General features: G+C 39.0%; 1 protein-coding gene across 1 annotated transcript in view; it reads left to right on the forward strand.

The window, feature by feature from the left end:
• The first annotated feature begins 1022 nt into the window (after window positions 1–1022).
• Window positions 1023–27208, forward strand: part of ZNF385B (zinc finger protein 385B) — a 147112-nt gene continuing 120926 nt past the window's right edge. The window contains exon 1 of the mRNA XM_025167405.2: window positions 1023–1111. Coding sequence (XP_025023173.1) covers window positions 1087–1111 — 25 coding nt within the window. The 5' untranslated portion in view covers window positions 1023–1086. The remainder of the gene's footprint in view (window positions 1112–27208) is intronic.

The raw sequence follows: 27208 nt of genomic DNA on the forward strand, positions 1-27208 counted from the left end.
TGATTCTTCTTAAATCTTTGGCAGTTAATTTGCGTCTTTTTTTCTCAACACGTTTCTTGCGACCCTGTTGACTATTTGCAACAAAACGTTTGATGGTTCTGTGGTCACGCCCCAATATCTTAGCAATTTCAAGAGTGCTGCATCCCTCTGAAAGACTGTTTACAATTTTTGACTTTTCAGAGTCGTTAAATCTCTTTTTTGGCCTGTTTTGCCTGAGGAAAAGAAGCTGCCTAATAATTATGCACACCTTGATATAGGGTGTTGATCTCCTTAGGTCACACCCTCCCTCATTACACAAATACACATCACCTGATATGCTTATATCCAATAAGCATGCAGGTTTATACAGCTTGGAGGTGGAAAATATGCATAAAAATGATATGGTCAAAATACTCACTTGCCTAATAATTGTGCACACGGTGTAGTATTGTTATTGTTTAATATCAGATATTTGTTGATTGGTTGATTGAGCCATAGGAATATTTTAAATGGTTAAGAACTAGATAGAGTTATAGTAGTAGTATAATAGTAATGTTGGAAACCTGAGTATGTATGAACCCCAAAATTCCATACTATCTATTTACAAGGTGGAGGTATCAGCAGGCCCAAGGAAAAAGCAAGGTTTGCAGAACTACTTCTCCAATAAAACTTTAAGGAAAAATAACCAGGGAGGATCACAGTACAGCTCAGTGGTGATTAAACAGGAAGCACTAAACACTGCCTAACTGCTCTTCAGTAGGGTGGGATAGAAAACTAGGAGGAAGGTAATGGAAATGTTATTTGACTAAAACCCTGAATATGAGCGATCTGCACTGCTGCACTTGTAGGCTCCAGTTTGAATTCACAGGGTTTTTTTCCATCCAACAATCCACTGTGGTGGATTAGGTAGGGATTATTTGTTGGAAGATCATTCAGATTTTCAGACCAACAATACCACGTGTGCAAAGTTTGTTCAACTCAAATGTTTTCAAGCTTGGAACACAACCTTCAGTCAACTCCTGACAGTCCATTTCTTAATTTGAGTCAACCAGATGCCCACAAAGATATTTCTTCAGTTTTGAGAAAAGGCAGAAGTCACATAACATCATGTATGGACTGTGTGGTGGATGGGGTAAGACAGTGAGATCCAGTTGCTTCCTGGTGGCTAATGAGGTTTAAGGCCTAATGTTGTCATGTTGCAGCAATTTTTTTTGTGTGCTTCTGAACTCTGCTTAATGTTGTTTCAAAGTTTTGAGTGTTGCAGGTAGTATTCTGAATTGACAGTGGTACCAGATTCAAGAAAATCCATGTGAATAACATTATCTGCATCCCAAAAAACTATCCATGAGTTTTCCTGCTGAAGTCCAGGTTTTGAATTCTTTTTTCTTAGGTGAAGCTTTGTGATGATAGTTTATGGACTGATGTTTTGTCCTGGGTCATAATGATGAGCCCATATTTCTTTGACTGTCATGAAATTCCTCATTTTCTTCGCATAGTATGACAACTGCTGGCAAGTTTCAACTCTTGAAGCTTTCATCTCTGACATCAGCATGCAAGGAACCCATATTGTACAAACTGTGGAGTCCTTGGGGTTCTCTGAGCTTGTTTGTCTTCTTGCAAACGTTTCATTACCCGGCTAGGTAACATCTTCAGTGCTAGAATGGGATGGGGTTTGCTCTCTGTTTATATACTGTGGCATGCCTTGCCAGTGTTGATGGGGGTGAGGGTTTTTTTTGTTTTGTTTTTCCCCTCTGGTAGTTCCTTGATTAGGGTATCATTTACTGCTTGATTGTATGTCTGGTGATAACCTTGGTGTTAATCTCTGCTTATCTGGGTAATGATTGCTGGTAAGGAGATGTTCTGGTCTTTTGTTTTCCTTTATATTGTCTCTTTTGAATAATGTGTAGATGTTGTTTATGTGCCTATTGATGGCTGCCTTGTCAGAATACCAAGCTTCCAGGAATTCCCTCGCATTTTTGGATTTACCGTATTTTTCCATCAATAAGACGCCCCCATGTACAAGACGGCCCCCACTTTTCCAACCCAAAATTAAGAAATCAATATTTTAAAGATAGTGCAGAATACATTTTTATTTAGTAATTAGGTAACATTTACCTGATACACTCGGTGGGAGGAGGTCCAAACTGTCTCTCTGCAGCTCTATTTCCATGCTCTTTTGCATAACTGATTACATTCAATCACGAGTGAAACTGCTGATAGCTTGTCTCTGCAAACAGACTTCCTCTAATTGGTTTGTTCAGCATCAACTGACGTCAGTTACGGCTTGTGATTGGAGGAAGTCTGTTTGCAGAGACAAGCTATTTCACTCGTGATTCGAGGCTCGTGGTAGGAAGAAGCCTGTTTGCAGAGACAAAGTCACTTAGGCTGCAATCCTACGCACACTTATCTGGGAGTGAGTTCCACTGTATGTGATTTATTTTTCAGTAAATATTCATAGGATTGCAGTATTGAGGATGAATCCTCAGTCACAAATTTGAAAACTAATTATTTGTTCAGAAATACTGAACATTTAAAATATGAACATTCAATAATCAGCCCTAAAAATATGAGCAGTACAGGATATACCCAGGATATAGAAAGTTGCCTCTCTATAAAATACTGGTTTTGAGCCATTTACCTCAGAAACATGAACAGTAACATTTTAACATTTGCTTATGACAAGCTATATACATGAGGCATACTCCTACAGGTTCCCTAATACTTTATTGGCATGTGCTTCTACAACCCTGGTGCCAATATTCAGGAGCCATTGATAGCTTTGGTAAATGCGTTCACCATTATTAAGATAAAGAATGCCATGGGTATAGGGGGTGCACACATGCAGAGACCAACCTCATGATCAGAAATCACTTCTGACTTGCGAGCAGGAAGACTCTGAATTCATAATCCTGTAACATTCCATGTAAAAACCTGTGAGTTTCTCATCTAGTTTGCTAGGTTTTCCCTCAAGCTTAATTTCTCCCAAATACTGCAATCCTCTCCCATAAAATCCATTCCCACTTCTGACAGGATTCAAAATAGAGTCTGTTGGTTCAAGGGGAACATCTTTTAAAGCCTAATAATTGCAGCTGGGGCATTTCTGGAAGGCTGTGTATATGCATATCAGGATGAAATGTATACATGCATCCATGAGAAACTACAGGACTAATCTAGGGAAATTGCACTGGGAGGCTATATGCCCATATTTCCCCCTCCCTCAATTTTTGCTATAGTCTCTGAAGCATTTGCCTGAAGTCAATTTACCTTTCAAGCCAAATTAGGCTGCCAACTCCCACTATGATAGTTGAAGCTATAGCATTATAATTTCTCTAAAGGCAGTGAATAGTAACCTGCACTGGAAACCTACAGTAGACCCATGTTCTCGAAACACAATGCCTGAGGGCACCAGTGGGACTGGCGACATCTGCCTCGGCACCAGGCTTCCTAATCCTCCTGATTTCTTTAAATATGCTTTTACTTAAAATTTAATAAATGGGAATAAATGGGAAGCTAGTACGCTCTAAACCAAAAATCAAAAATAGGATACAATTTAGGCCCTGGAAGCATTTTTAGAAGATAAAATGGTGAGAGGCTGCAATCCAGGACTAGGTTTGACATCTGTTGACGTGGCAGAGACATTTTGGGAAGCTACAATGGGTGGTGAGCAACAGCCTGTGTAAGGCTGTGTTTTTTTATAGAGTGAATTTCATACATGTTTACTTGATAGATTGAATAAATACAGGAGTATGTGAGGTGATTAAATAAACAATTTACTGAAGGGCAAATAACAGAGTGACAGAACTAGTGACTACCACACCAGGTCAGAAATTACTTGTGAAAATGAGGGGAAACAGAAGAGGACATTGTTGCCTATCTATAAAAAGGTCATCACAACACCTTTTCTCCTCCTTCCAGGAGAAGAACAATTTCGCCATTAACTGGTGCATGTTGCATATATACAGGAATCACCTCACCAGTCTGCGTTCTAATAAATGGGTGTTTTGAGACCCGTAATCATTTTATGAGAATAACCGTAAGATACTTTCAAAATTTCAAGATACTTTCCAGATGCGTCCACGAATTCAAAAAGGTTGGGGGACACTGCATTAGACTATCATATTTTCGTACGGGCACATAGAAATTGAGTGAAGAAGTATACTGCAGTGAATGTTCAGAGGCAATTATTCAGGAAATGATCCTGTTTGGTAGCTTGTTAATGACACTTACAATGATTAAAAGGGCCAGAGTTTCCTTGCTCAACAGAACAATGGTACAAATGTGATACACACAGTTGTCTTGTTTTAAGAGCAATAATCGGTGAAAAGCCCAAATGACAGTGAATTATGACAACCAGATAATTTACAGTGGGGCAAAAAAGTATTTAGTCAACCACCAATTGTGCAAGTTCTCCCACTTAAAAAGATGAGAGAGGCCTGTAATTTTCATCATAGGTATACCTCAACTATGAGAGACAAAATGGGGAAAAAATCCAGAAAATCACATTGTCTGATTTTTAAAGAATTTATTTGCAAATCATGGTGGAAAATAAGTATTTGGTCAATATCCAAAGTTCATCTCAATACTTTGTTATATATCCTTTGTTGGCAATGACAGAGGTCAAACGTTTTCTGTAAGTCTTCACAAGGTTTTCACACACTGTTGCTGGTATTTTGGCCCATTCCTCCATGCAGATCTCCTCTAGAGCAGTGATGTTTTGGGGCTGTCGCTGGGCAACACGGACTTTCAACTCCCTCCAAAGGTTTTCCATGGGGTTGAGATCTGGAGACTGGCTAGGCCACTCCAGGACCTTGAAATGCTTCTTACGAAGCCACTCCTTCGTTGCCCGGGCGGTGTGTTTGGGATCATTGTCATGCTGAAAGACCCAGCCACGTTTCATCTTCAATGCCCTTGCTGATGGAAGGAGGTGTTCACTCAAAATCTCACGATACATGGCCCCATTAATTCTTTCCTTTACACGGATCAGTCGTCCTGGTCCCTTTGCAGAAAAACAGCCCCAAAGCATGATGTTTCCACCCCCATGCTTCACAGTAGGTATGGTGTTCTTTGGATGGAACTCAGCATTCTCTCGCCTCCAAACACGACGAGTTGAGTTTAGACCAAAACGTTCTACTTTGGTTTCATCTGACCATATGACATTCTCCCAATCCTCTTCTGAATCATCCAAATGCTCTCTAGCAAACCTCAGACGGGCCCAGACATGTACTGGCTTAAGCAGGGGGACACATCTGGCACTGCAGGATTTGGGTCCCTGGTGGCGTAGTGTGTTACTGATGGTAGCCTTTGTTACTTTGGTCCCAGCTCTCTGCAGGTCATTCACTAGGTCCCCCCGTGTGGTTCTGGGATTTTTGCTCACCGTTCTTGTGATCATTTTGACCCCACAGGGTGAGATCTTGCATGGAGCCCCAGATCAAGGGAGATTATCAGTGGTCTTGTATGTCTTCCATTTTCTAATTATTGCTCCCACAGTTGATTTCTTCACACCAAGCTGCTTGCCTATTGCAGATTCAGTCTTCCCAGCCTGGTGCAGGTCTACAATTTTGTTTCTGGTGCCCTTCGACAGCTCTTTGGTCTTGGCCATAGTGGAGTTTGGAGTGTGACTCTTTGAGGTTGTGGACAGGTATCTTTTATACTGATAACAAGGTCAAACAGGTGCCATTACTACAGGTAACGAGTGGAGGACAGAGGAGCCTCTTAAAGAAGTACTTCCAGGTCTGTGAGAGCCAGACATCTTGCTTGTTTGTAGGTGACCAAATACTTATTTTCGACCATGATTTGCAAATAAATTCCTTAAAAATCAGACAATGTGATTTTCTGGATTTTTTCCCTCATTTTGTCTCTCATAGTTGAGGTATACCTATGATGAAAATTACAGGCCCCTCTCATCTTTTTAAGTGGGAGAACTTGCACAATTGGTGGCTGACTAAATACTTTTTTGCCCCACTTACCCACATGGGGAAAGCATCATAGACACTTCAAAAACCTTTACTGGGACTGCTTGAGAACAGTCAAACAAAAAGTAAAATAAAATAAACAAAATAGTTACCTAAGGGAATAAAATAAAAAGTAAAATAAAATAACTGAATTAGATTTTCCCAAAGGAAAATGTTTAATTAAAGTATAAATATACTAGCTGAGGATGGACAGCTCTGGATCTCTCTTTTTTTTTTTTCCATGCAGCTAAAGCTAATTACATTTCTCCAGAATATGCTTTCTTGATTTCAGTTAATAACAAATAGTAGATTTCCTTTCTGAATGGCTATGGCAAGAAAGCAAGCAAAATTCACCTCAAAATTGAAGTTAGCCATATCCTGGTTAAAGCAAGAGGGTATCTATACTGGGCAGCAGCAATATAAGAAGATGCTAGAGGCAGATGATCAGTTTAGTGACAATGACAAAGGCATCACTTCATAACGTGTGGGAGATGGCAGTGGTAAATCACCTCGGTAATTTACCAAGAAAACCATATGGATAGGGTTGTTTTTGTCTTTGTTTTTGGATAAAATAAGTGACCCTAACCCTCTCCTCATCATATCTTGGAATCTCTGTTTAAATACATCTATTTAAATATGACTGTTTCAGCTCCAATGCAACTGCTATATTATCGTTGGTATAAAGTAGTAATCTCATCCCCCACCCCACCCCAAAAACACGGAGACTAAAACATCCTCATGTCTGTACCTTTTGAAGGCCAGCTGTAACGAGCTGCCACCTGTTGATCCCAAATCCAGTAACTTTCCTTGCAACCAATATTGATTGCATATGGATAGGTTTTACCAACAAAACCTGAAAGATCAGGTTGGGGACAAATTGTCCTGGAGAAAACCTACCTATGTGGTCACTAAGAGTAGACACTGGCTTGATGGCACGTAATCAGTCCAGCAAGCAAGCTGCTAACAGGCACAAAGTTCAGGGATCATGCAATACACATACTGAAAGACCTATACAAATTAAGGTATTAGCATTAATCATTAAAATACCAAACCAGCAAATAATGACTATAGTTGCATTTGTGTACACCTTACCATCCTTTCCATTTTAAAATGACTTTTAAAATTAAATTCTAGTTTACTTTAAATGTAACAAAAAGGCACAATTCAAAATTAAGTATTAATTTACTTTTAGTGAAATTAATTTTACTAATTTGGCATCATTTCCTTCTACTATTTTACCTGTGATATTCTGCGTTTGTAAAAAGATACCGTATTTTCCCGTTAATAAGACGCCCCCATGTATAAGACGCCCCCCACTTTTCCAACTCAAAATTAAGAAATCAATATTTTAAAGATAAAGCAGAACACATTTTTATTTAGTCATTAGGTAATATTTACATGATGTGCTCAGTGGGAGGAGATCCAAACTGCCTCTCTGCAGCTCTATTTCCATGCTCTTTTGCATAACTGATTACATTCAATCATGAGTGAAACTGCCGATAGCTTGTCTCTGCAGACAGACTTCCTCTAATTGGTTAGTTCAGCTGACATCAGTTACATAAGTCTCGTGATTGGAGGAAGTCTGTTTGCAGAGACAACATGGGCAGTTTCACTCGTGATTGGAGGCTCGTGATTGGAGGAAGCCTGTTTGCAGAGACAGTATGAGCAGTTTCACTCGTGATTGGAGGCTCGTGATTGGAGGAAGCCAGTTTGCAGAGTCAAGCTATTTCACTCATGATTAGAGGCTAGAAATAGGAGGAAGCCTGTTTGCAGAGACAAAGTATGGGCAATGTATTGTCGAAGGCTTTCACAGCCGGCATGCGATGACTGGTGTGGGTCTTCCGGGCTGTGTGGCCGTGTTCCGGGAGTTTTGTTTCCTAACGTTTCGCCAGCACCTGTGACCGGCATCTTCAGAGTGCAGGAGCACAGAGAGGAGGAGTTCTCTCTGTGCCCAGGGTGATGTGACCCTTTTGTGGGTATTTATAGAGATCTGAGGGGGGGGAATCTATAAATACCCACAAAAGGGTCACATCACCCTGGGCACAGAGAGAACTGCTCCTTTCTGTGCTCCTGCACTCTGAAGATGCCGGTCACAGGTGCTGGCGAAACGTTAGGAAACAAAACTTCCAGAACACGGCCACACAGCCTGGAAGACCCACACCAGTCAAAGTATGGGCGGTTTTGCAACCACGCGGTTCTCTCCTCAGCTTACTTCCTTGAATAAGAAGCCCTTCAATTTTTAGCGTAAGGATTTTAGAAAAAAGTATTGTCTTATAGTTAGAAAAATATGGTAGCTTGGTCTAAGATGCTGACAGTTTCCCAGTTGAAACTATGGTTAAGTCTGTCCATGTGTTGTGAGATTAAGGAGTTTTCATCATGTCTTCTGACTGCTAGTTGGTGTTCATGGATGCGCTCTGCCAGCCTTCTGCCTGTCTGTCCTACATAGTGGTTGTTATAGTCCTTACACTGTATGTTGTAGATGACTCCTGTTTTTTCTTCTTGGGCTACTGGGTCTTTTGGTTTGCTTAAGATGTTTTGGAGGGCTTTAGTTGGTTTGTGTGCTACAGAGATGCCGTGTGGTTGTATTAGTCTGTTGGTTGTTTCTGAGATGTTTTTGATGGATAAGGAAAGGACGGGAGATCACCCACATATTGGTACTGTATTGTTATAGAGTATAAAAACAGAATCTTGAAAGCCTGACAGAGTTTCTTTCTATTCCCTCTTATAGTACAGAGAATCAAGGTAGACTTATTTTGAGTCTCTTCCTTATGCTTGCTTCTTTCCCAGAGCTGAGATTTTGTTTACTCTTTCTTTTATCTATTAACTGATTTTGCATTCCTTTACTGTCTCCAACACTTTTTCTTCTCATGTTTAAAAATGTAAGACTTCATTTCAGAATTCCTGAAAACCAAAGAATGCAAGGAGTGCATTTTTTTTATTAAGTCTTCCTCTAAATGAAGTGGGATTGGCATGATGCATGTTGCTGTCAGTTTTTTCTGCACAGAGTACCTGGGCACATTATTTTGTCCTTTAGGGACTGTAGTGAAAGCTAGATCCTGGAAAACAACTGTATTTTGAGGAGGAAAAGTGTTAAGAGGTTGACTTAGAAGAATAACTAAGCCAGTGAGTTACTAGTTTATTTGTTGGTTTCTAGCAGCTGATTATATTTTATATGAACCCTTATTTCACTTGTTGGGAATATATTTGCTTTATAACTCTTTGATCCCATCACCTGCCAGAAAAGACCTTATCTTTTAATTCTTTAGCAATGTTTTCCTTGAGCTAAGATTGAGCCTTGCTATGGATTGCCATCAAGAGTGCTCCTCTGCCTTAAATATAAAACCTGGTCTGTAGAAGAAAATGTAGAGCTTCACTGAAGGCTGATCTGGACCCCTGTGCTTTGGACATTTGCCCCTCAGAGTCATTTTGCTGTGAACAGACAATCCGTTCGCTATTGGTGATTGAATACTGGCAGAGGAGCTCCTGAGGCAGATAGCAGGGATGTGGGAATTCAGTAATGCTACCTCAGAGAGTATCTGGTGAAATCCTGATGCTGCAGATATATGGAAGATGGTAGCATGTGTCCTTGGAATTGTTTCTCAGCTAATTAAGATGTGCAATAGTTTTACCCATTTTTTTTTTATCTGTTTGTTTGATTGCTCTTAGCTTGCAAAAGCTCTGGAGTAATGCTTTGTTTACTGTATTTGCAATGTGAAACCATACCATTTGCCTCTTTCTTCTGCCTTGGTTGAGCAAATAGGATTCTAGTGAAAAAAAATTGCAGGCAGATGGATTCCTACAGGTCAATGACTGAAAACGATACTGAAGAACCTGCCACAGCTGCTATATCAATAGGTGGTGGCATTATTTGCATACTATTCTTTGTTAGTTTACAAAGCCTATAAGTCTAAAACCTCCAGGAGAACAATAGAGCAGCTGTTCCTTGGAATATGCCCTTCCTTCCTTCTGCAGTAGAACCCATACAAACTTCTTCATAAAACTCCAGTAACAATAAATTGGAGTAGATAATTTTACATATATGTATATATGGGGGGGGGAGAGAATCCAATATCATATATATGCAAATATTGTACAATACAAATCTAATTATAAAACTAAAATAACAATTAATTTAAGGTAAAATTACCAGAAAATTAGAGAAAGGGTTATAAGAATGAAGGTTACTGGAAGGACCTTAGTCCATGGAGTCAAAAAGAAAGGTTTGGAACCCCTGTGAAATACCACTTCATTTTCCATAAAGCATTAAGGAAACAGAATTTTATGCTAAACAAAAGGAACCAAATTTTGAAGGGAAAAAAAAACAAAGGTAGTGCACCATTATCAGGTAAAAAGACTAACTAGAAACCCATGAACAGTAGAGTATATTACACAACAGACACTTACTAGGTCAGGCCAGAGGTAACTAGGATTAGCTCAATGTAGCAATTTAAACTAGGAGGAAGCCAATTAAGGATCCCTGTGAAGATAATGGTCCAGGATACAATCTGCCCAGTTGGGATTAGAATTAAAGAAAGTCCCACCAGGTGACTTTTAACACAGCCCAAACATGAGGTGTGTAAACACCACTGAGGTACAAACAAATAACTAAGTTGTGTCAGAAGTCAGGAATTGACAGATCCAGCAGATCCCCACCAAATGGAGACACTTTAGCCATAGCTTTCATCAATGTCCTGAGTATAAAGTGGGCATCTGTCAGAACACAGATCTCAAGATAGTGAGAACCACCTGGCAGCTCTGCATAATAAAGAATAGAACAGTAGAAGGATATAAGGCATTGTGTGGCTGGAAGATCAAGATTTCAATCTTACCCATGTTCACTTTCAAATTACAATTAGACATTCATGAATAATGCCACCCTCAAAGCATTATTGAGACCACAACTCCTCATCCAAACAAGGAAAGGAGTGATTGATCTGTGTGTGATGACAGTTCATAACAACCCAAACTTGAAATAAAAGCAGCTAGTAGAATGTAGTAGGGACCGAAGTGATTTCTAGAATTGCTGACTGCCAGTCCCAGACCATGTAACTTAGGCCTCAAGGATCCTAGTGCTCCTAGTGTATGAAGTGCAACTTCTACTTTTTTGTTCATCAAGTTCCATTTTCTCTGAAAGTACTATTGTTGTTGTTCAGTCGTTAAGTCATGTCCGATTCTTCGTGACTTCATGAAAGTACTATATAATATGGTTAAAGGTTCTCTGTGATAGTAGCTTCCAAGCAGATTAAGCCTTCTTGACCTATAGACTGAACACAATAAATCATGGAACTGGTGGAGCAACCAACAATGTAAGTATTTATGCCATAATCTCCAAAACTGTGGGATTAGTATATTTACCAAGTATTAATGGCAAGATAGTCCTTATAGCAGCACTGGGATCTCCATAGGTTTCTCTGGGTATGTTGCGGTTCAGGCCTTCCATTTCGTTATCTTCTTGGTGGTAGTGGGCTCAAAATACAATAAGTGGGTCCTGCTCTTATTCTGCAAAGTGGAGTTCAGGACTTCTGCTTCAACAGAATGAATGCATGGGACCAGGTTACCTGATGGACTGTCTCATCCCCATTATATCAACCTGTCCCACCTGGTCAGGCAGGGAAGGTATGTTACAGACCCTGTCAACAAAAGAATGTTGATTGGTGGGGCCCAGAAGGAGAGCCTTCTCTGCCGTTGCCCCCACCCTATGGAATACTCTATCCCAGAGGTGAGGTAGGCCCTACTCTCCTGACCTTCTGGAAAGCGGTGAAGACCTGCCTCTGCCAACTCTTGTGGGGTGAGAAGAGGGGCAACCAACCCTGGGGGTGGCTGGCACCTTGAAGATGCTCCTGTAACCTTTATTTGCCATCAGTATCTTGGAAGCCAGTATTTATGTACGAACATGGCTTTTTATTGTATTTTAATTCATACTTATTCTTGTTTTACTGTAAACCACCCAGAGTTGCTCTTGAGTGAGGTGGGCGGTGACTACATTTGAAATTGGATGGATGGATGGATGGATGGATGGATGGATGGATGGATGGATGGATGGAGCAAGCCAGCCAGCCAGCCAGCCAGCCAAATGTGTGCAAGTCCTTTAGTGAGTCAGAGTAGGTGTTTATAGCCTCCTAGATGAGCTCTTAATGATTTCATGGTCATGACCATGTAGTTTCCTGAGCATGATGCAGAAGTGGTTTGCGATTGCCTTCTTCTGGGATGATTTTTTTAACTTTCCTGTGTAGGCTTCAGCTGGTAGTCCCTGATGGTCTCCCATCCAAGGCTTGATTCTGCTTAGTTGTCGTAGATCAGCCAGGGTTCTAGATGCTAGATCTAGACCTGCCCATCTGGAGCATCACTGACTGATAAAGTAACTTGTTTCATTTACTGTGATGCAGCTGCTCATATTATTATCTGAATCAAGGTTCTCTTGATTTTTAAAAAAATATTAAAATCATATAATTAAACAATGTTAAAAATCATGTTGTTTTTGAGCCAGCAAATCTTCTCATTTTATTTTTAGATAGATGTACTATCCTGAACCTTTTCAGTTTGTTTAATCCAGTGGTGCCTCCTTTTCCAGCAGTGCACCTGGATCTCACAGCCAGCTATACTGAAATCTTTTAATTGAAGAATCTGAGGACTGAAACTGCTACTTCACAAATGCAAAGCTTCTGAGAAGGCAGCAGTTCTTGACAGCCCCTTCATTGTTCCTGTTATTCTCCTCTGAAATATCTTTTGGCCAATACAAATGGAACATGGTGTACTTTTATACTTTCAGCTGAGAGCTTACTTCTCAAAAGTGCTTACTCCAATCTTTCCAAGACTAAAAATAAACTGTTAGGACCCCTTGCTTTTGAATGATTTAAAGTACTTGAATTATATAATGAGAAGTACACATTTAGGTAAATTAAACTGTCATTATAAACTTATGCACAATTACCTAACAGTAGTCCAGGCAGTTTCTAGGAGTCAAAAATTACATGAAGGCAACCCCCCCCCCCCAAATCCCATTGAATGCAATGGATGTTACTTCCATTTAACCATGTGTGTAATAGACTTTAAGACGGCATTAGAAGTTTAATTTTCTGTGGTTGCAGTAGCCTTTATTTGTGCAGTAAACTAATTACCTTTTTTTGCATTCTAATCTCTTTCTCTTTCTCCATACATATGTGTGTGTGTGTATAATATTTATTAAGAATTTTTATTATAATAGTAAAATCTAATGCAAACTGAACTTAAAAAAAGAGAATAGAAAGAAGGAGTAAAAAGTACAAAGGAAAAAGGAAAAAGTAAGAATATGATAAAGAAAAAGAAAATAAAGAAGTGACTTCCACCCTTCATAAGTGTAAACAAATTTAGTGACTCTTCACCCCCTCTAAGGTTACAAACATTTATCTTTTAACCCCATATCCCATCAGTTATCTATAAACAAATCCATAAAACATAATCTTTTCAGTCCTGGTGTCAGCAGAAAGTCCATAAGGGGTTGCCAGAAGTACCAACATATCTTGTTTTAACCTTGATCAAATAAACCAACTTTATATTCCTTTCCTTTCCTTTTAACAGTCTTAATCTTTATTTCATTCAAATATTGTTGAAGGATTTGATTTCTCTTCATTTCTTCTTTGTCCCATGCACAGAATTCTTCAAGGCTTTAACAAGCCTCTTTTGTAAATCCAGTAGGAAAAAATTATCAAAGACTCTCTTGGTTTGTCATTTGTATTTCTCTTTTAAATTTTAAAACCTCAGCCAGTTTCTTTTGTAGATCCCATGAAACATCCTTTTGTAAGTCATTCTCTTGGCCTGTTGGTTGTAAATCCACTTTCAATACCATCTTTATCTTGTCAGATAAAATTTGCTCTACATCTGTCATTTCTTCAATAACATCCTTTGGACATAGTCTATCCATAAAAGCAGACATCATTACTGACATTGTTGGTATAGTGGCTACTATATCTATTTCCCACGAGAAGCTGTTTGTCCTTTATAATTAATTCCAAAATCTTATTGTAAAAGTTTCAAGATTCTAATTTTATCAGGACCTTTAGTCCATTTATAACTTTCTAAGATCAAAATCTTATTTAGCTTTTTGCTGTTTATTTCAGATACTTTAAATTCTTAAGCTTATGATTAAAATTTTCTTTCATTCAGGATTGAAGGCAGACTCACCCGGCGTTTTCAGACTTGTTGGTCCAAAGGTCTCTAATAGTTTAGAAGTAGTTAATGAACAATTTCTGAAAGTGATTTGAAAGTGAGGTTTGCAAACTTAGTGTCCTTTAAAAGGCTCTGCCATGTTTGTGAGCAAGTTGGCTAATCAAATAATCTCCTGGTGCCTAAACCCACAGAAAACCACTGTCTTGTGGTCTCTTCACGTGAAGCAGCCATCCAGAGCACATGTAGGCGATCTCCTGTCCTCTCCTTATCTGGAGAGATTCCAAGGAACCAGTCCACTCACTGGTTCCTTGGTCTTTGATGTGATCATTGGCTCCATTTTGGCAGAACTGTCAGTTTGCCATACCTCTCCTGGAAGCAAGCCACACTATCAATCAGATCTAATAATGTCCTCTCTACAAACCTGCTCAAAATCTGGATGTGGTTTTAACATAATACAATTATTCCCTGAACACTATATTTTTTGAACACAGAGAAATAAATGTTGGAATTTTAATTTCCTTCTACAGTTACACATATTAGTAGAGGCAGTCCCCAGTTTAAGAACAAGTTCCGTTCCCAAGGTCTGTCCTTAAGTTAAATTTGTATGTAAGCTGGAACAGTATTATTGTATAATATGTTATAAGTAGTATTGTGTAATTAACTCGAATCATTATTATTTAACTCCAATTTTGCTACAATAGGCTCCATTCTTAACTATGGATTGTCCTTAAACCAGGTGTTCTTAACCCATGGACTACCAGTAATGGGTTGTTAAATAGTAAGATTTAGATTCTGAACTATTCATGTTTTCATACCATTTCACTGTCGGTCTGTTTTGTACTTGTTAAATGTAGAGATAAAATTGACAAGCATTTGAGAAAAGTTCATTACATTCATGTCTGCTAAGATTACTTATGTTAGAAAAAACTCTGTCAGGCAGTAGATAATGAGGCAGTGGGGTTCTATTTGTGTTTTTCAGGTAAAGACTTAAAATTTTTATAGAGATCATAAATAAAAATATCTGCTTAATCATAATCAATAATGCTGTCTTTTGGAACAATTACTGATGATTAAACAATGACTCCTATATAAGTTAAAACATTTTAATTGTTTGAAAGTTATTAGTCTTGCTATTTTTACTCAACAGCAGCAATAAATTTATGAAGGATAGAGATTTTTTTTCTCAAGATGTAGAAATATACGTTTTAGAGTGATAATTAACATGTAAATGGTACATTTATTTTATGGCATAATAGTGATATTTTTCTAGGCACCTTATAAATGTCCTTGAAATTGTTTATTAAGTGCACTATTTGGATTCAAACTTTTATTTTCTTTATGTTCAATGGAATTGTGAACCAATTAGCCATTTTGGATTGCAATCTTTTAAATATTTCCTTGAGACTAAGTCCTTTTTTGATATACATGTGTAGGATTGTACTGTTAATTACACATTTATCTCTTATAGTCAAGTAATTGATTAAACTGCAGTCATGTATAGAGTCAGTATAACTTTAATAGAGGATACATCAGAGAAGCATGGATTCCAGGAAAGCTAGATTCTATAGTTTGTTTTCTCAAATACAAATCTCAATGAGTTCAGTGGTGAATTTTCTGAGATAAGTATTTATCAATTTATATACTTAGTAATCAGGTTCTCCAGGGTTCAGGAGATCAGTACCTAGGTACTGAACTCCCAAAACCTGTAGAACCCAACTACCAAGCATGCATATCAAACCTGAGCTACCTCTTTTCCAAGAGATGTCTATCAGTTTGCAGCCAAAATATATATTCTACCAAAATCTCAATATGGATGTACAGTGGTACCTCGGGATACGAACTTAATCCGTTCCGTGACTCTGGGCGTATCCCGAGTTGGTCGTAACCCGACGCAAATTTCCCCATAGGGTTCAATGTAAATCCGGTTAATCCGTTCCGCCCTCCGAATTTGGTCGCACCCCGAAGCAAATTTTCCCATAAGATTCAATGTAATTAGCGTTAATCCGTTCTGGTGTCCGTGGACCACGTGGTGGGCGGGAGAACAGCCAGGCGCGGCGCGGCGGGAAAAAGGCCGGGCGCCGCGCCGCGCGGCGGGAAAATGGCCGCGACCACGTGTCAGGGTGGAAAAATGGCCATACCCTGAGGCGGAGTTTGCACATCGAGGTAAATTTTTGCGGCCGGAGCTGGTCGTAACCTGAAAAGTTCGTTAGTAGAGGCATTCGTACCCCGAGGTAGCACTGTATTTTTTAAAAACATTGAACAGGACAAATAATTTAAAAAATAAAAGTTGCCATAGTGCTAGGTGGAAAGGCTATTGTGATATTACTTTTATATTCGTTACAGGAAAAAAAATCTACCCTCCAAAACACACACACACGCCTATTGCCTTAATTATTTTTGGTTTTTATTGATACTTTCTTTGCTAATTTATCCATGCTGGTTACTCAACTAATACTTTGAAATATTATGTTCTATTTTCACACATTTGAAATAGCTTCCTTGGGGAAGGTGGGTGGGAATTGCACTTCTGGCCAAGAGCATCTTTCTAAAAGTCAATTGCAAGTGTTCAAGTGGCCCCATTTTTTCAATTATACACTTGAATAATCTAGATTGAGAGAGGGGTGAATTTCTGGTACAACTAAAGTTGCATTAATGAGTTGGAAAAACCCCCCAACAAACTTACTTAATTCAGTAGCTGCAATAAACAGGAGCCAAATGTACCAGTGAGGAAGGTTGGGATGTGTTGTTACTGACAGGCACCTGGGAAGGCCAGGATCTCTCCATGGGGCATATTGCTAATCTTTGGAGCTTCCTATTTTGACTGTTCCTTCTCCTTAATGTCATAGACAGTAAGCAGAGAGAGAATCAGGAACAGTGAGTTGCAGCATTCACTTGTCTTTTCTACAAATGTATTGCAGTGAGAAAGAGGTAAACTGCCGCAGGAATGGGCATATTGCCTAATGACAACCAAGGACTCCTAAAAGCTGGCACTGACAGTGCAGATATTAGCAATTGTGTTATACTTAATCTGGAGTAAATTAGTCTCAGTAATGCAGTAGTTCTTGTGTGTTGTTAAAGATTTAAGGGAATCTGTGAGTTGAAACAATGGATGTTGTCCCAAATGTCATTGACTTTTCCTAGAACTACCCTCATCCCACCGTATCATTTGCTTGTTATCCTTGAAAAACTGCACTTGGACTTCATTGTGATCTGGAATCCTGCACATTTTAGAAGCATATATGTATGTTTCTCTTGCTCAGGCATCTGTGCCTATTATATGGATGTACTAGACAAAGGTCAGCAGTATTGTATCATTCCACATTTCAGTAGATGGAACCTCTGTCTGTGTATAGTGGTTGAATGAGACTAATGAATCTCAGGAATTGGAAAGTAATGATCTCTTCTCACTGTTTTCTTATTTCTGTTCAGCATAATATGCCCTGAGACCGGGGGACAAAGTGTCAGCAGACCAAATAAGCTTTCTAAAATTGCCATGACTATGACAATGATTAGTTAAAAGTCATAGAACCAGCCCTATCATTAGACAGTATAACATGAACATTGAAGGCAGTAGTAACAACTACAGTGGTACCTTGGTTCACAAACTTAATTCGTTCCGCGACCCGAATCAAATTTTCCCATAAGGTTCAATGTAAATACGGTTAATCCGTTCTGACCTCTACGAATTTGGTCGCCAACTGATTTTGGTTGTGACCCGAATCAAATTTTCCCATAAGGTTCAATGTAATTACGGTTAATCCGTTCTGAACCATATGTATTTTTTTTTTAAACTACAAAAATATGACACAAAGTACAGTACGAAGAGAGAGAACGCTAACCTTGCTTGACGCGACTTCTGGCGTGGAGGACAGGAAGGCGGATGGGGAGGTCGTTATTGCTTGGAAGGAGAGTCCCCCTCCCTACAGGAAGCCACGGCCACGTGTCACGGCAGGGAAAATGGCCGCAGATCCTGTTCGTCACCCAATCCGGCGTTCGCAAACGGAAGCAAAAATTTTGCGAACGGTGCTGTTCGTGACCCGAATTGGTCATGTCAATGAGTTGAGGGCATCAAAATGAGTTGTGGTAGAAGACCCTATCCCATCCTTGGCACTGAACAAGGGGCAGTTGAATTAAGTGTCATGGTTAAATGCACCATTTTTGCCAAAGGCAGGAAAGTGTCATTGTTCAGCCCTGCAGTTTTATCACTGTCAGTTCTAAGTTCTCAGATGACCTCTTTGTAGGTAGAGTGAAAAAGAGGAGGAATATGGAACACTGTATTCTTTTCTCTTTTATGTTGGTGGGACAATGAGTCCTTTAAGGTGACAAAACCTTACAAAGATATTAATCCTGAAGAAAATACCGCAGTACTGGAGATCAGATTTGTTTCTGAATAAATTAAGGAAGGGCAGTTATTTTTGCTGTTTTTTTTCCATTATTGCTAGATAGATGATTCAGAAAGTAATTCTTTTAGTGACTAAAACTGCTCCAACCTTCTGAAGAAAATAGTTACTGGTTGAATTTCTGATGAAAGAAACACTTGTGCATTCATCTCTCTTGTGTGTTTGTCCCTGCCACAGGATACAGTCCTTTTTGGAACATTACATAAACTTTCTTGTTTTAATCCATGTTTTAGTTTGGAATATGCAAACAGCACTGAAAGAGACCTTGCAGTCAGATCTGCGTCAGCAGGAAACCCAATATTTACATAATAATCAATAGAGCAGCAAGTAGAAACAACAGCAGTGGCTTCTACAAGGCTTAGTTTTAAACTGGTAGAAATTAGAGTCTTTTCTTACATTGTCTGGAGATTAATAAAATCCAGGATAATTTTGGAACAGGTTTATAAAAACTAAATTGGTTTAAATTCTGTCAGTTCTGTTCAGAGCCACAACAGAATGCAATTGCTTTTAGGATGAATCTGATGGGTGATCACCTGGTTTTATTTTACTATCAGTCAAAAAGCAGGGTTTCTCATATTGCTATTATTTCCATAACTGTTGATGCTTAGACTTTCCTAAACATTTCACAATAAGGAATAACCATATGAAAAACTGTGAACTAGCTTGTGGTGCAACTCAGGTATGATAATATTGTTATTTTAAAGTACTCAGGAAATATATTGATTTGAGTGTGGTGAATTTTTTAAAAAATTACTGCTTGCCCTTCTAAGAGTTTGTAATCCAGGTCTGTATTTGTTATGAGTCAGAGTGTAAGGCAAGAAAACTGAGCTTCAGTCTCCAGAAAGTATGCTGGCACTTAGGAGAGCTGTCAGCCTCCCCTGGGGATGGGGTTTGCTACTGGCGAGTGATCCCACCGTGCTGACCAGTATCAGCTAAAGCACAATCCATTTTAAATATTTTGTACTTGTGCTGAGTTTAACGGTAAGAAGGAGGAGAAAAGAATGCTCAGACCATGTAGGTGAAGTATCTTGGTGAAATCTTAGGGACTACCCACTCAGCACTTTCTGCTCTGGTTGAGATGTAAACCTGTAGAAGAGAATTCTCTCCTACACATCTACACTGCCCCTGACCCCTATAGCCAAGCATAATTCAGGAAAGAAATGGTAAATACTTCCAAATTAGCCGTGTAGTTTTAAAAACATTACATAGAAGCTGGTTTCAGGGGACAAGTTAAATAAAATCTCGAGGCATGGTCCAGCTAAAATGTCTGACAAATTTTGGAGGTTGGAAAAATAAGGTCAATAAAGCATAACTGCATTTTCAAAAACTTTTGTCCCCAAAGCAGGATTTTCTTTATATCTCTTCCATTGTAAAGGATATTCAAGAAATTTGTGCAGGTTTTTTAAAACAACATATCCAACTGCAAGCATGAAGTGCAACCCTACAAATTTCCATTCCTCTGCATGCTCACTTAGAACAATCTTAGGTGCTGCATGCTGAAGCAGCCTTCTCAGTGCAACTTCAAGTATAACATATTTGGCAGGAGAGGTGCTGCTACATGGCTTCCACTGGCTTTGCTAGTGCAGGATTCTTTGTCCAGATTCCTTCCCTGACCACCTCCCCTAATCTTTTTGTCTTAATTTTCTCTGTTGCTTGCCCAAGCAAGACGTTGTCATATTTCCTCTTGTTCTTGTGTTTTGTAGCAGTAAGGAAAGTGTCTTCCCCCTCAGTTTCTTCTACTACTGTGGTGGTTTTCTCCGTTTTTCAGAACACTCACAAGTAAGCAGACAACTCACAGAGTAGGAGAATTGGAAGTTAGGTGTTGGCAGCAAAATCTACAATACTTTTACCCCCAACAAGGAGGCAAGATCAGTTTTTGAAGACCCAAAGAGTTTCTGAGAGATTTGGGACCTATGTTTCAGGTGTCAGCAATCCCACTATAGTAGCAAAGAAGAAAAGAGGTGATTGGGAACCCAGACAAGCAGTGTTCCTATTCTAAACCATTCTTGCCCTCAATCTTTCTTTCTGCTTATAACTGCTACCCCACCCCTCACCCCCGTGCCTCTTTATTCTTTGATGTTCTGCTAAGAGGTGGCTAGAAGCTAGGAAACAAGAGGCAAGAAGCTAGCTTTGGTGAGTGATGCAGCAGAAGCTTCCCTGATGTGGGCATACTCTTGTTGAGGTTGGTAGCCTTTATTGGTTTATTGTTCTCATTTATTGAGTGGAGTGACACCATTGCATGGCTTCTTGGAGTGGGAGGGGTAGTGAATCAATTTTAAAATTAATTGGAAAAGTAGGGAAGAGAGATATTTAAAACTTCGTTCTAATAACAAAATGCATGCAATCTCAGGAAGAGTTAACTTTTTATTTCTATCATAATGGGACTCAAGTTCATTGATAAAGTGATTGGTAGGAATGTAAATTACCAAGATTGCAACTCTCTGTTTCATAGTACTTTGAACCAGCCATTTCCAACTGGCATTGGTCTCTAACTCCCATCAAATCCTGCCAGCATGACAAATGACCAGATTGCCCAACACTGATAGGAGTTGTGAGTCAGTATATCTGGAGGAGCAAGTGGGGGAAAGAGCCAGTACAGTATAATGGTTAAGGAACTGAACTTCAACCAGGCTGATTCAAGTTCAAATCCACTCTCCATTTAGATAGACACTGTCTAGTCTCAGACTAGAACATCATGATTCATGTGCATTGGGTACCTCATCCCCTTCACATATATTGTTTCTACAGCTCAGTCAAATAATATTGAATCAGGATGAGTACTGCACACAGTAGCACAAGTAGAAATTAATTATTCCTTCTCCTTCTCCTGGACTGTTAGGTTAAGGAGGTGTCTTCCTGAAAAGCTTGGCCAGCACAAGTTGCACATAGAAAATAACAGTTGCAACAAATAGATAATTGTAATAGGGTGTGACTGCAGTTGTCAATGCGCATGAATAGATTTGTCACTACTAGCATTTTCTTGAATATAATGCATCCATAAGTAGGTTAGAAGTACAATTTATGTTCATGTGTTATTCCCCATAGATGCTGATATTTCATCTTTATGGTTGCATTTATCAGAGCCTATTACCATATAAGAAATGTAAACATGCCTTAAGAAAAACACAATGAAACACATTTCTAGAACACCAGACTTATATCTTTTGTGTTTTGCATTTGCATACCTGGTATAACAGAGGACACCTACAGTGCTAAAACATGGCTTTTGCAGGGCAAACAATTACGTCTCTTGATGATCTCTTTTTAGACTTGAATGTTACCTCCCTTGAGGTTGTTCAACAGTCATAAAATATTTGCTCACTATTTTACTTGTGTTTTATACCCCATTAAGTATATAGCTCACTGGATATTTATATGAACTATGGTGTAGAATAAAGATCCAAATATTTCATAGCTTTCTTGTTTAAGCAAGCAGCAAATTTTAAAGCACCAGTCATGGGGAGAGAATGTAAGCTGCTAACTCCTTAGGAAGTAATTTTGAAAGTCTTTGTTTGGAGTCATGGTTCATTGCTAAACATATAAATAGAGGATTGATGTTTCAGGATAGAAAAAATAACCTACTGTATAATTATTACTGAGTTAACTGGGACTTTGAAAATGTAATTATTTTCCACTGACCAAAGGAACAGAAAGAAATATTCTACCTATGTGACTAATTTCTCGAGTCTGTAATTCTGTTATAAGTGTAGACATCAAGTGTGGGTGGCTATAACAAATTTAGCCTATAAGGACTACTGAATTACTTTGAGCAAATTGATGAAGGCTTAAAGTTATAGGTGTGGCTTTTTAACTTTGCTAGTGCAAGAAAAACTGTGAGCAGTAGCAGCAGGACAAAGTCTAGGGAGAAAAAAAAAATCCCCTGGTTCCTCTTTCTAGCAATACTGTGGGGTGCCTTCAGTGGTCCTAGTAGCAATGTGGAATTTTAAAAAGTGATATTAGAAAAGACCCAAGGCTGGCCCTTCCAAATTACGATTGCACAGACATCTTCCTGAACTCTTCCTATTTACATTGCACAAATCTTCTTCCAAATTGAGAGAGTACAATTTAGAGAGTGAGGCAGCAAATCACATAACAATCCCCCCCCCCCCCAAGGCTGGTTACTTCCTTGTTCATAATATTAAATCACAGAAAGGCATGCTTTATAGAATGCTTGAAGTTCTAAACTATATTGTGGATCCATGAGTAAAACAATGAGTGTCATATCCAAAATAACATCAAAAATCAAAAGGACTACAATAGTATACAAGATTGAGTGAGAAAATACTGTTAGCACTGTTGCTCCCATCCAGATAAACACTCCCACCATGCAGCATGGTAGCTAACTGTTAATTTGTTTGGTCTTTAGCCTCTAAGGCAGCAGTTTGTCTAAAGTTTGAAGAGCTGTAAACTTCTTCTTTAGATCTGGTGCAAAAATATGCTCTGTAACATGACTAACTGTGGAGGTAATGAAGTAGCAGGAATAAAGAGTCATCTATTTGTAAGAACAGGAGACAGTTGTTGAGGAATCAGAGACACTTGAATATGGCAGCTCAGGACACCTTCTCCAATTTGTCAGTAGCAATTCCACTGCTGAGGCTTTGTGACGGTCCTCACACTGTATGTTGTAGATGACTCCTGGTTTTTTTCCTTGGGCTACTGGGTCTTTTGGTTTACTTACGATGTTTTGGAGGGCTTTAGTTGGTTTGGGTGCTACAGTAATGCCATGTGGTTGTATTAGTCTGTTGGTTGTTTCTGAGATGTTTTGGATGGATAAGGAAAAGACGGGAGATTGCCCACATATGCTCTGGACAGCTGCTTCTCATAAGGATATTGCAGGACAGTGGTTTTCCATGGGTTTGCAGCAACCCAGAACACAAGAAGAAGGAAACAGACCATCTGTGCAACATCTTCCAACAAAATGGATACATGTGCAACTTTATCAAAAAGTGCCTGACCACTCAACCCACTACAGCACAATCGACACAAGCCATGAAAAGGATAACACTGCCATACATCAAATGGATAAACATATGGATAAACAAACTCTCCAGTTTCGAAGGTCAGATAAGATAGTCGTAGGTCAAACAGAGCCATCCCAGGAATCCTGTTCTCCCAAAGTATAGAGAGTAAGGGGCTGACACAAAGCAACAGTGGGGTGCCTATCCTAGAACAACCTTCCAATAGCAGGTTTTCCTGTTCTGCCAACAGTGCCATGAAATGTGGAAAATTCACCAAATAAACACCAACAATTAGAGAGGACCCAAACAGTTGTTTTATTTTCCAAAGGTAGCAGATTACAATGAGTCACTGGTCTCCAGTGCACCGAGATGAGCCAAGAGCAAGAACCCCAAAGCTTCATAAGTCTTACATAGAATGCTGATCAAAGGCATTTTGAGCATGTGTATTAATAGGAGACCTCAATATAAAAAGAATTGTTTTACAGCTGATAAGGATACAAGATAATTCTAAGGAAGACACAGGTATAATTCATGGTATGAAGATAGTGCAGATACATTCTTTAGAATACAACATAACAGTTTTGATACATGAGAATGATCAAAGCTCTAATTATTATAATAAGCTGACTCTGTACTTTACTGTGTAAGAAGGGAGAAAGATAAGGAAGCACAGCAGTATGTATCATTGAATCTACTGCTTCTGCTCAAAGTGTAAATTCTATAGACGTTTAGTCATAAATAGGCAACAAGTTGGCATCGTAACAAAAATTCCATACTTAACAGAGCTACCAGAGAAATACAATTAAAAATATATGTGCAATACTATATCTATACTTAAATGATTATGAAATAGTATAATTAATTAAAATTAAATTCATATTCCAGTTCTCCATACTTCCAAGTTTGTTTCTAGATGAAGCTTTTATATATAAGTACCTTGCATGAAATATAGAACTTTACAAGGGGAGGCCAAGACATCATCTTCCATTAACTCTCACATGTTTTCCAACCACTTTTCCCCTCTTCTCTCTGAACATCTGCACTTTAAGAAGGAAAAGGTAGAATTGCTACTCAATATGCCATCATTTCAGAGCTCTCCAAATTTATAACATTCCTTATGTGGTGAACCAGCACGAGTACATATTCATTTTCCATCTACATTTGAAATATTTAAAGTAGTTTCAGGTCAGAATACAGCATGAAAAGTGCATTGATTGCATTTGTGGATGACTTTTGGAAACCCTGAAATCGTGAGTGCAATCATCCTGGTTTTTATTGATCTCTTGGCAGCTTTCGGTGCCATTGGCCATGGTATCCTTCTGGATTGTCTCCTTCTTCCTGGAGGGTTGGTTCCAGTTGTTGATAATCAGAGGGGAAAGATCCATCTGGAGACCTCTACTTGTGGAGTGCCTTAGGGATCTCTCCTCTCTCCACTCTTTTTTAAGACCTATATGCAGTCACTGGGAGGTGATCTGTTGGTATGGGGTTAGGAATCATCAATATGCTGATGATACCCAGTTATGTATCTTGATTCTGGGTTACACAGGTAGAAGTGCTGGAGGCTGTCAGGGTCTGGATGAGGAGGAATAGACTTTGACTGAATCTCTCCAGGATGGAGTGATCTTATGTTTGTAGCCTGAATAATTCCAGGGAAATTACATTTTTGACTGAATAAGATTGTGGCTAGGAGGGCTTTCACGCAGCTAGATTTTGTGCACCAGTTGCAACCTTTTGTGAATCAGGATGCCCTGTTCACTGTCATTCATGTCCTAGTTATTTCCCACTTGGATTACTGTAACAAGCTTTATATCAACCTGCCCTTGAAGAAGGTCCAGAAGATACAGTTGGTGCAGAATGTGGTAGCCTGCACAACAATGAGTATATGTCAATGTACTTAGGTGACTCTGCTGCTCTATATGGCTATGAACCTGGTTATCTCTTCTGTTCATCTGCCTGTCCAACCAAATCCAATAAGTCAACTCCCTCCAGTTCCCATCCGTAAGGGATTGTGTCTGACAGGGCTCTGGAGACAGGTGCACTCAGTGCTACCCCTACTCTTTGGAATCCCCCCTCCCCAGTGGGAATTCAATCAGCTCATCCCTCCCAGGTTTCAGGAAGGCTTTAAGGACCAATGTATTCCATCTTTCACAGGAGGAGGGTTTTCTTTGATTGGAAGGTTAGGTTCTTGGTCTGTGGTATTTGTATTTGTGGGTGTTTATTAATTTTTTTTAAAAGCTTAAACTATCTGCAGTACAGCCTGTGAGAATGAATGGCATACAAACAAATAAACAAATAAATTGTTGATTGATTATGTGCCATCAAGTTGGTGTTGACTTTAATGACCACATAAATGGATTTTCTCCAGTAAGATCTGTTTCCAGCTTTGTCCTGCAGGCCTTCCAATGGTGCACTGCTGTAATTAAGACCTTGCTGCTCTTCTCTTTCCTTCTACCCTTCCCAGCATTATAGATTTCTCAAGAGAGAGAGATCTTCACATAATGTGTCTAAATTATGATAATTTGAGTCTGGTCATTTGCACTCAAGTGAGAACTCGATTTGTTCAGTGATCCATTTGTTTGTTTTCTTTGCTATCCATGGTGTTCTCAGGAATCTTCTCCAACGCCAACGTTCAAAAGGATCAATACTCTTCCTATCCTGCTTCTTCAAAGTCCAACTTTTGCTTCCATAGAGTGTCACAGGGAAAACCTTTGCCTGCACAGTTCTGATCTTTGTAGATATAGACAGATCCCAACATCTGAGTATCTTTTCCAAAGCCTTCATTGCTACTGTACCAAGTTCTAGCCTGTGACTTATTTCTTGGCTGCTGGTTCATTTGCTGTTGATAGTCAATCCTAAAAGGCAGAAGTTATGCACCACTTTGATATCTACATTATCAATTCTAACACTGGTTGCTGTACCTGTATTCATTAGTTTGATTTTCTTTACATTAATCTTAGTCCCAATTTTTCACTGTGCCCCTTGATTTTCATTACTAGAGCTTGCAGATCATTTGCATTTTCAGCTATCAGAGTAGTGTCATCAGAGTAACACAGATTATTGATGTTTCTTCTTCAATTTTAAAACCACACCCATCTTCTTCCAATCCAACTTCCCTCAATATGTATTTACCATATAGGTTGAATAAATAAGGGGAGAGTATACAGCTTTGTCTCACTTTTGCTAATCTGTAACCAGACTTTTTTTTGCCATGTTCTGTCCATACTGTAGCTTCCTGACCTGTATATAGATTTTGCATGAGGATAATGAAATGTTCTTGGATACCTATTTTTCTAAAAACATTCTGCAACTTAACATGATCGACACAAAGTCCTTTCTGTAATCTGTGAAGCATGTACTGACTTCACAGTATTCTTTGGCTTTCTCAATTATTCCATGTGCATCAGCAATAACGTCTCATGTTTCACTGTCTTTTTTAAAGCCAGCTCAAATATTTGGCATCTCCCTTTCCATGTAGGGCTCTAATCTGCATTAGATGATCCTAAGCATTATTTTGTCAGCGTAAAAAATTAAGGTTATTGTACAATAGTTTGCACACTCTTAAGTCTTCTTTCTTTGGTATTGGTATATAGATTGACCTAATTCAGTCTGCTGGCCATTGTGTCATTTTCCAGATTTGTTGGTGTAGCCTGCTTAGAACATTTACTGATTCTTCTTCTGTTGCTTGCTGTATTTCTGTAGATATTCTATCAGTTTCTGTAGCCTTTTGACTTTGTAGTGAGAGGGGTGCTGTTCTAACTATCATCTACTACTAGAG

This window comes from Python bivittatus, unplaced genomic scaffold (genome assembly GCF_059951505.1).
Source record: "Python bivittatus isolate LINGU-HERP-01145 unplaced genomic scaffold, Pbiv_v1 ctg000200_np1212, whole genome shotgun sequence".
Lineage (NCBI taxonomy): Eukaryota > Metazoa > Chordata > Lepidosauria > Squamata > Pythonidae > Python > Python bivittatus.